The 11,221-nt window shown below is 30.3% G+C and overlaps 1 protein-coding gene across 3 annotated transcripts; it reads left to right on the top strand.

Annotated features, from left to right (window-relative positions):
* The first annotated feature begins 6,054 nt into the window (after positions 1 to 6,054).
* Positions 6,055 to 9,858, top strand: LOC110714191. Of its 3 annotated transcripts, none has more exons than XM_021892673.1 (2): positions 6,055 to 7,010; positions 9,310 to 9,858. In XM_021892673.1, the coding sequence occupies exon 1, from the start codon at positions 6,334 to 6,336 to the stop codon at positions 6,967 to 6,969; it is 636 nt and encodes a 211-aa protein (XP_021748365.1). In that variant the 5' UTR covers positions 6,055 to 6,333; the 3' UTR covers positions 6,970 to 7,010; positions 9,310 to 9,858. The 3 variants fall into 3 exon arrangements, with proteins under 3 accessions (XP_021748365.1, XP_021748364.1, XP_021748363.1); XM_021892672.1 differs by having other exon boundaries at positions 9,304 to 9,858; XM_021892671.1 differs by having other exon boundaries at positions 6,056 to 7,010; positions 9,288 to 9,858.
* Positions 9,859 to 11,221: the final 1,363 nt, after the last annotated feature.

Raw genomic sequence — 11,221 nt, 5'->3', positions numbered from 1 at the left:
TGAGTAAGAGACCTCCGGTAAGAATTGAACTAAAATGATTTTAACAATCTGAACTTCTATAATACATGTACTTCGAATGAATCGATCAAAAAAGGTGATGTAGAATTACTAATTATAAATAGGGTGGAGAAATTTGATAAACACGTAGCCTATCGCCAAGTGCTTGCATTTACAAATAAAAACAAATACATACTATACTTGTATTATTATTTGAAAATATATATAATTTGTGAAATACACATTAATTAAATGATCATTTTATATTTAACATTGAATATATGTATAGTATAAAGTATAATTATGGAAAGGAGTATGAAAAATCTGACTGAACATCTATCAATTGACTAATTCTATATCTATATCTATATCTATACTTAGTATTTAAAAACTATAACTAAGAAAGACAAATGTCTCCATCCATTCTATTACACTTCTCTAACCATAGTGACACATGTCATCTTACACTATTAATTTTTTATTACACCATTTTTTTTTAATTCTTTCATTAAACTTATACTTCATCTTTCATACACACTTCATCTCTCCCCTTAAATTCAACCTTTTCCTATTTTCTCTTTAATTTTAGCCCTTCCACCTTCTATTTAAGCATCTTTTTCGATTAAAGTTCTAAAATTTTAATTTCTTTAATCATGTTTCCGATTACATATTATACCCTATAATGACTTACTGATATTTCCTCACTTATCTCTCAATACAATTTTTCCGATTACATATTATACCCTATAATGACTTATTGATATTTCTCACTTATCTCTCAAAACAATTTTATATGAATAATTCGTGTATTACACGGATCAGAAGGCTAGTTGTATCTGATGGTCCGTCATGGAGTAGTGGGAGGCTACCGGCATTGGCAAACCATTGCATGATGGGAGGGGGAAAGACCATCAAACGTACAACGATTGACGCGTGGCAAATATGATTAATTCAAGTGGTCTGACCATATTATATCATGTTTCATTATTTTTCAAAGTGGGAGGCCACAAAATATCCTACTATTTTAACACTAATCACACTCTTTTTCTCCACTTAACTATGTTTCTTTCTTTTTACATTTTGAGCCGTTTGAGAGGCTTGCTTCTCTACTCTCACATGCATGGTGCGTGACTGCGTGGACTGTGAATGAGAGCGAGCTGTCAATTTAGGTCACTTGGTGGGTTCGGGTCAGGACTTATTAGGTTGTTAGGCCTAGTTGGGTTTAAGTCATGTTAGATTATTGTGTTAATGTATATCGAATTTTAGACTGGATTACTTCTGAATTAGGTTAGTTTTAAATACTTTTGTCTGTGATATTCAGATCAACACGTACTCCATAGTCATATGGAATACTAAATAGTAATATGCTATCTAATATACTTGCGTACATTTCCAACACATTACTTCGATCAATAATAATGTAATTATCTTTGAGCATAAATAGTTAAAATAATTAGGTTGTTAGGCCTAATTGGATTTAAGTCATGTAAGATCATCTAATAAAAAATATTTTTTTTTCCCTTTTCCTATGCAACCGAAGGTTACAACTTTAGTTATGGGCGTTTACTGTTAGAGAAGGATGCAGGCTTTTTATACGAGGAAGTTGTTGTTATTTGACCTTAACGATGCGTTAGGCATCCATTGGACCGTTAACTCCACTCCTACCCTGAAATTTATAAGATGCTAAACTGGATCACATTGAAGTTAATAGTACAAAATATATATACTACTATAATCTTAATGGATTTTGCACCAAAAAATAATAGTCTTAATGGAATTTTTTTTATCATTTTTTTTTTAAAGATATGAACTATTGTATATCCTTCCTATTCATATTTTGTGTTTTTTTATTTATTTTTAAAAGCTTATATTTATAATATGCCAATCATAAACAAACAAAACAAGCTTAGGTCCTTAAGGACCTTAACCCTATTTTTTGTTGAAGATTAGGTCACAATTATTGTCTTAACTATATATTACAGCTAGCAATCAAGCTTTGCTTTAAGTGCACCAGCACAATCTATTGCATGAGGAATATGTAGTCTACTTCATAGGTTGTACAATAGTAAATTCATGTCAATGTAATTGGTGAGGAAATCACTTTGTAACCTCGAGATCACAAAATTTAATTCTCTCAGCTAGTTTTGGTACTTTGGGGGAAGAGGGAAGGGGGGGGGGGGGGTTTGAGGATCCCTTATTCTGGATTTCACCCTCACTTTTAAGTATCTGGCACATAAATACTAAACCAAAAAAATTGAGTTAGTGCGTAATTGTTGTAAGTATGTGCTCACAATTGTCTTATATGCTTGAGCCTTAAGTTGTATTTGCCAAATGCCAATATTTTTCTTTGTAGTAATGTAACAGATATAAATAAGTCGTTGAACAAATAAACTCAGAAAGTGAAATTTGAAGGTGCGAACTTGTCAAGTGGATGTGCTCTAAACTCTAATCAGTTGAAAAAAAGGCTGCTAATATCAATGGGCCATAATCAATTTGATGGATAGGTGATTGAGGTCCAACAAAATTGTTTTAGCTTATAATATCAATGGGCCGTATTCAGTTTGATGAATGAGGTCCAATAATATTATTTCAGCCCACAATTTGCTCCACCAAGCTTTTTTTTTTTATATTTACATGGCCCAATGGGAAAATAACACAAACTATATTTAACAAGTGAAACAGAAACCAAATATTAGTTGATGCTTTCGCTTATACGATGTCAATTTACCCATTTAACTATGTAAATTTGGAAATATAATGGATAAAACTTGAGATTTTATTTGGAAATTTTCGCATAATATGGAATATGTGACCCCAATAAAAATTAATTATATTTATTTTGCTCCCATTAAATATAATCTAGTTTTCAAAAAAATTATAATCTATAGATGTGCTATCGCATAGACATTGAGGTTTGTAATTTTTTAATTATAAAAATTTGAAAATAGCGAATGTCAACAAGCTTAGTTGCTTAAAGTCGTGAGGATTGATACCAAAACCCTGGGATCAAAATATCGGTTCCCTTTTACATCTTTGGTCATACGACTCCCTTTTACAAACACACATTTCAAATCACATTTTATTATTATTAATTGGGGAACATATTGAATGGCAAGTTGATAAGAAGATAGTATTCATTCTATTATAAGTTGATGAAGTATATAATAGTCTGATCTACAAGAGTACAAGATTAAAATACAGTAAGGGTTCCACCACAGCTTCACATGCAGTTCTAAATATGGAGGAAAAGGGTAGGGTGCTTCAATTCATCATCTCAGATTATCTTCGAATTCACGAGTATTGTTGCACGTGATTATCAATCTTTTTCTACCTGTCTAAGCTATTCTTCAATGTTTTTTGTCCTCCCTTATTAATTCTTTTGTTCAGGAAATATACTTGTTTCTATTAAAAAAAAAAAAAATCTAATATTTATCATAGTAATAATAACCTTTTAGTCTCATGGACTCTCATCTCTATTATTTATGTAAAAGTCAATAGTATACAATATTGCTTAATAATAAAATTGATCTCTCATCATATCTATATACTCGTATTTAGGTTATATGAAATACTTTAATCGGAATTATTTGCCACATGGTCTTTTTATGCCCAAACTGAAGGAAGATCGAGTTCTTGTTAATTTTTTATTTGTTAAATTATAGGCAAAATTGGTTTTAATAATTCAATTTTGACCAACTTTCTATAAATAATATCAACTTTTGATTATTCTGGAATAATCCTAACTTATATAGGTATTTTCTTAAAATAATCTAAACTTTTTTATTTTTTGGGTTATATACAATGGATCGATCAGCAACAAAGATAACACTTCGGATTATTCTGGAGTTATTTCATAATAATAAAAAATTAGGATATCTAAAGAAAATAGATTAAAGTTGGAATTATTTAAACCAATTTTTTCACAAATTATATGTATAAACAACAAATGAAGCATAATTCCCATAAACGAAGTATATTTCTAAACATAAACAGTACAGCAGGCATCATTATATTGGAAAATATGTTATTGGTGTTGATTGAGAGAAAGAATGTCCTTTTGTCCTTTTAAAAGCCAACCTTTTTAGAGAAAGACATTGTCACCGACGGTAGAATCATCGAAACACAAATAAAAGACCATCAAATCTTAAAATGTTGGAATAGAGAAACTGTACTTGCTGAATTGTTGTTTGTGAGGTTTGTATGAAGCTTCGCATCAAATCTTCCATAAATGTTTTAACGCGGCCGATTGATATCTATAGTTCCCATACTTTGTCTACCCACAAAAGGGAACCAAGCACTCTCTAAACTCCCCGTTTTTTGGAATTTATCTCTACACAACAATAAGATACAAACTACGGAATAGTAAATGTTAAATATTTAATTTATATTAAGAGATCGAGTTTTATATATGCATATTGATGTCTGCAACCCATTCAGGGGTTGCATAAAAAGAACTTTGTTACACTTAATTTGATGTAGGGTCTGTTCACATTTGCTGAACAACCTGAACTAAACTGAACTGATTGGAGCTGAACTATACTGAGCTGAAATGAATATTTTATGAGAGAGGGAAATTAGGAGCTGAACTGAACTAATTGGAGCTAAACTGAACTGAACTAAAATTAAATAAATGTAAACAAGCCCGTAATCAATCAATATTTACTTTAAGCTTCTTATAATCATACGAGTCAGGTCAAAGGACATAATTTTTAATTTTTTTTTCCTTTCTCAATTTTCCGCATTAATAAGTTGGATTTCTCAACCACAATAATGTAAAAATAAAAGGTTGAATTATATATACACTTTAGAATAAATAAAAGTTTTGGTATCACGGGGAGAAGGTATAAAAAAAAACTTTAGATTAGGAGGAAACAAGTGTATGACTTTAATAATTGGTAAGTAAGAAAAGAAAGAGTATAACTCACCCTTCACCTAAATTAAATGCGAATAAAAACTAAATATTCTGATGTTCCCCATTATGATCGCACACCGCCGATATGAATATCCATCTGAATTTGCCCAAAAAGGTCTCTTTCTTTCTCCAACAATTTTTTCCAATCAATTTTCACGTCTTAATTGTGGTAGCTATACTTCTTTATTCACGTCAACATTCATGGTATTATTCACGTCAACATTCATGGTACGTATGAACTAGTGTATATGTGTTGCTAACTTGCTATATAACATAACCATTTAACCTAAGTGATGTTGTTAACATCGTATACGCTACTAATCATGTTGTTCGATGCCTGTAAAGGGGATATAAATTAAATGTGTACTCAGTAATCAATATCAATATTTTTCATTACACGTGCATTACAAATTAAATTAATAATGAATCTTGGACAAAAGTAATTAAGGTTAAGATTTGAACTTCTAATCTCTTGTCTAAAATACTTCGTATTTGACCACTATATCGCTAGTAAAACTATTAGATACAATAAAACGTTCAAGAAGAAAGTGAATGGGCACAAAAAAGATAATCGATCCTTACAAAAGTTTTTTGTACTCGTATTAAAGATGATATTGAAGTGTTTTAGTAGCATCAATGCACTCCTATTAGGGCTTGTTCACATTTACTTAATTTCAGTTCAATTTATCTCCTAATTTTCCTCTCTCATAAAATATTTATTTCAGCTCAGTTCATTTCAGTTCAGTTCAGTAAATGTGAACAGACCCTTAATCCTATAGGTAGCCGTGGGTTAACCTCATTTCAAGGTTGAGAATAGGATTTAGCAGCTTGCATTGTAACTTATTATCCTAAGTGGTAATCAAAGGAGTATAGATTTTCCGTTAGGAAGGAGGTCGTAGCCTCGCTAGAAAAGGAACAATTTATTTAAATCTCGTATGCAAAATAGTTTATCCACTCCAACTAAGTTCCAAATTAGATTTATCGTTTAATCGTATCTCACCAATATTTCGTAGTTGTAGATATCAACGATTAAAGTGATGCACTAGAATTAGTAAACATAAAAAAATTTCAATAAATATTGCAATTATTTTTAAACAGTAAAAATATGTAAAAACTGCTCAAACAATTAAGGCAAATCTTTTTTGTAACTAGACAAAAACCACACAAATGACAAAAAGAAGAGCAAAATGGGCCCATTAACTTCATATACAAATAATTTCCTTCCTCAACACAATGGACCCATAGTTGAGTGCAAATTAGGCTCTTAATTGATCTCCTATTTATAACATTTTACTTCCAAAAACCCCACTTCCAACAACAATAACAGAGCATCCCATTTAAAACCCACATCAAACAACCACATTTCATTTCTCTATCTTCAAAAATCCACAAAATTAAAAAAAAAAATTATTTCTAATAAAAGAATGAGCTCAATCTTAGAGCCAAGAACACCCAACAAAAATGTCACAATAAACACAAAAACCACCATTTTTACAACTCCAAAATGGTCTTCTTCTTTTTCTTCAAGAAGAACTCCTTCACTTTCTTCTTCTCCTTCAGTTTCATCAAATTCATCTTCTTCTTTTAGATCTTTCTCCCATGAAGAAGATGATTCTCCACCTCCAACTCCAACACCTCCTCAAAGAATCCCATTTTCATGGGAATCGATCCCAGGAATCCCTAAACACCAAATCATCAAACGACTCGATTCTTCGAGGAAATCGAATTATCTTCCCCTGCCTCCTGCAGCAGCCCCTGTTTCAGGCACTACTAAATCAAGTTACAAAAAACATCACATTATTAGTAGGAAAGATCCTTTCTTTGCTGCCCTAGTCGAGTGCTCGAAAGACGACTATAACGACAACGACAACGACGACGACAAAGACGTGTATCGCAGCATTTGGAAAGAACCTGCCAAGAATTTAAGTCATAGATTTGGGTTTGTGAATTTGTCATGTAAAAATAGTTGCTCTGTTACTGAGTCTTTGGTTTTTCTTCCAAGAGAGCAGCCTAGGAGAATTTCTTACGGTTTGGTTAAAAAACGGTCCGGGTTAAATTAAATTAGATGTTGGGAAATAATCTTGAGCTTAGGGGCAAAAAGGTAATTTTACTACTATATTATTATTACTATTTTGTTACATGGAAATCTTTTATGTTCAATGTTTGTGAATAGTGTCTATGTTTGTTATTTATTTGGATCATTTTTGCTTCAATTTTAGACTTTTACTTATTTTGCGACATTGTGATCATACATACATATTACCAAGTATTATGTTATAAAGGAATATTCTACAAATTTACCCTTGTTATAATTTATAATATAGACAGTACAGAGTGTACACAGAGTAGTAGTAAAATGGTGTATAGTTGAAACAATTGAATGATCGATAAATAAATTACATTTTAAAGGTTATATTAGATAATTCAATACTATTGTGATTGTTAAATTGACTATTGTTGGTAATAACTAATACCATAATTGAGATTTTGAACCATAAGTTACTATTGTGATTGTTAAATAGAACTATAGAAGTGAAGTAGTCTCTACCATTACTAATTAATCAATTTTTGCATAATTTATTTGTCGGATATACAACCTACCTAAATTTCTTGAGAAGGAACCTACTTAAACAATAATGTAGGCCAAAGATGACTAATTGAATACAAATTCAGTATGAATTTTATTCCTAAATCCAACTCACAAACTTTTCTTTGGAAACGAAAATTCCAACAAATATTTTTCTAACATTTAGTCATAGGTGTCATTTATCTTAGTCGGTAACCTCTATACGAAGTATTTTCTTTGTCTCTCCTTACTAGAGGAGAAAATTCGTTACCAAATACAGGTTGTTCTTATGTACTTGACACTACTATTATATATTAATCAGGATTGGTGTAGGGCTTTTGGGCAAGTATTAAAGTAATAAAAATACAAATACCAATTGCCAAGTATCTAAGTAAAGGGATATTTTGTACCCATATAATTTGATGTTTAGGGGACATAACCCAAAGGTTTGGTGACCTTCCATGTGAGATCTAAATAATAACGTCTTGGACCACTATTTTATAACACCACCAAGAAAATAGACCAATTGCTCTTCTCCCACCCTTTTTTTAATAAAAAACCTTCAAGGTTGACTTTTTCAGTAGAATAATAATGGTGAATGTATATTTGTATATAGTATTTCATAATCTGTTTAAATTTATTGAAATGAACTCAATTGATTAGAGCTGAAGTGAACTGAATTGTTTATGAAAGAAGGAAATTAGGAGCTGAACTGAACTGAACTGAGCCGAAATGATTGGAACTGAACTGAACTGATCTGAAATTAAGCTGAAGAGAACAGGCCCACAGTACTGTATTATTTTCTCGATCTTTAGTTGTTCTCACTACTCGATGGTATATGTTACTATATCTAAAAGCTAATCACTCTCAGGGTTATTAGTACTCAAAATAGAAAACATCTTTATTTACATACCAAGTAGTTGTATAAGATACCAAGTAGTTGTATAAGATATCGTCGAAATCCATTTATACATAATAACTTGACTATATTTATTTTTAGGAAAATGTTATACATAGCCCTTAGGGCTACATATAAGCATTAAATTTTCACTTGAAAATCGTAAAAAGTTAAGAAATCATCAAAATATAAACACTAATAACACTGATTTACGCGTGTTTTTGTCATGAATTTTTTTTTTATTCATACTAACTTTTGAAATTTTTTCGTAAGTTACTTTTAATCTTGTATGGTACAAGTTTTTTTAGAAAAAATATTCATACACGCATAGCATAGAATAAATTGACTAGTGTATACAAAGTACTTCGTATCTAATAAGTACATAAAATTTGTCTAATAAGCACATAAATTTTGCCTCAAAAAAAAAAAAAAAAAAAAAAAAAACATAAATTAGTAGTACCTCATCAGCTCCGTGAATTAAAGCAGCCGTGATAACTGATAAAGAGTAACAAATGAGTTAATTACGTCTCGAAGCAACAACAATTGAGCAAGCAGACATATCTTTTCATATTTTTGTCTTAGTTGAGGCCAATAATTTAACATTAATATTCTTCGACATTATATATAAATATGATCACAATTTTATTCACAAGTTGTACCATATTATAAATTATTGCACATCATTCTATCTTATTGCTTCTATATTATCATAATTTCGTGCATGAAGCATATATATATTCTTGCTCCTTACTTGATAATGTATGTACTACTCCTTATATATTTGTTTGGACCACTATCTATTATTCTATATCACGTACAATAGATGTTAACTTGTAGTTTTCTAGATTATTATTATGATAAATTTATGTATTCATGTTTTCTTTGACTATATATATCATGGTTTTTTCATGAAGCATGCTTAATTGCTAGATACAGCAAGCAGCCGCCTAGCTAGAGCGAGGTGTATGTTAAACAACCATGGCTATATGAGTTTCCTTACTTCCATTATATTGGTTAATTATGACGAACCTGGATGCTATGTAAACAATCATCAATGCGAGCAAGTAATGCAATTTGTGTCGATATTAATTGTCAAAATTGTGCTGATCAAATTTTGAATATACTCTGTAATAATTTTTTTTTTCTTATGTATAAATCAGATCACCTACATGTATGAGCTAATAGCTTCGAAATTAGTCTATTCATCCATCAAATCAGTTTTAATATGTAGTATTGTCTTCTAATGCACGAGCTACAGAAAGCTTGTGACAACTCCTAACTCCCAAGGCAATTGTTTAGGCCAAACAAGCAAGTGATGATGTAACATATACCCCCATCTCACTACGTAATACATATATATGGCCTCTATTATGTGATTCTTATCCAAAGTGCAAGGGTTTTTGTTTATACATAATTAATCACGCACACTCGTGATTTATCATACTAGTAATTTTTTTTTTTTTTTTTTTTTTTTTTTTTTTTTTTTTTTTTGCTGTTTAGAAAGTTACAAAGGACAGGGATGAGATAGAATCGATCCTAACCATTTGAGCTATCCTTTACTCTCTATTATATTAGTAATTTCATACAAGACACATAAATAAATTACAGTAATGTTTAATTTATAAGAAAAGGTTCTTTTTTTTTCTCTTCTAGTATATAGTATGTAGTATGTACCCCGTTATTACATAGTACACACAATTTAAATAAACATGTTATTAAAGTACTAGTAAATAAAGTCTCGAAATAGACTATTAAAGCCATTAGTAGTGGGAGAGGAGGTGCGCATCTCTAATTCAAGGCCTAAGAAAACCTTTCATCATTCACCACTTTAATTATGGGTTACCATATATCTTGAGACAAAGGTAATGATAGTCTATACACTAATTACTTTTTTTTTTTTGAATAGCAACAAAAATTACTTAATTAGCCTTATGTAGTACTTATGTTTCAAACTTTTAAATTTTTATCATAAAAGATATAAATTATAGTCGTATAGGTCAAAATTAGGACTAATCGAGGAAGATAGACAAGCCATTATGGAAAGAATGGATTATTTTCACCTTTATAATATAGTAGTATAAACTAAAGTGTAATCTGCCTCAAAAAAAAAAAAAAAAAAAATTTCATCTACTATGATTCAAAGTAATGATTAGAAATGAACAATCTTGTAAAACAAGGGAAACATAGTACAATGAGCCACATTGTTCATTAAAGTTGTAGCCCAATAATGGATCAAAATTCCTTGTTTCGAGCCAAAGTGGCTCTCAAATTCGGCCTCTGAAAATGATTATGAAAGTTACTAAAGCCAGCGTGTGTTTTATTTAATCATTCTTCCCCACAAAATATGTTAAATATGATTTTTGTATCAAATAATTAATAATGGCACCTTTCATTTACAAAGCATCAAGAAGATACACGAAATATACTACGGAGTAATTCGTATGGGAATTTTTTAGAGGAAAGCTCTATTTTCATAGCTACAGCTTGTTGACTGCTTAAAGCTACCTACACAGCTAAAAGCTACTTTCACAGCTATAATTTGCCGAACACGCACTAAGGCTTAACTTATATGATTTGTCGCTTAAAAGATATATGTATGTGTACACTACGAGTATTATTATTACTTTCAAATTTTGCATTTAATAAATAAAAAAAAAAAAAAAAAATCTAACTAGGCCATTAATCTACAAATCCCCATTTGGCTATAGCAAATACTACCGAGTATTAATCTACAATTGCACTAACAATAAAAAAAGGGTCGATTTTTTATTTATTTATTTTTTATTATTTTTTTTATTTTACTAAAATCTATAAATAAAGGGTTAAAGAGTTATAAGTGGAGGTTCAG

Source organism: Chenopodium quinoa, unplaced genomic scaffold, assembly GCF_001683475.1.
Source record: "Chenopodium quinoa cultivar QQ74 unplaced genomic scaffold, ASM168347v1, whole genome shotgun sequence".
NCBI lineage: Eukaryota > Viridiplantae > Streptophyta > Magnoliopsida > Caryophyllales > Amaranthaceae > Chenopodium > Chenopodium quinoa.
The sequence above is the reverse complement of the archived record's forward strand: the minus strand, read 5'-3'. Positions and strand labels throughout refer to the sequence as shown.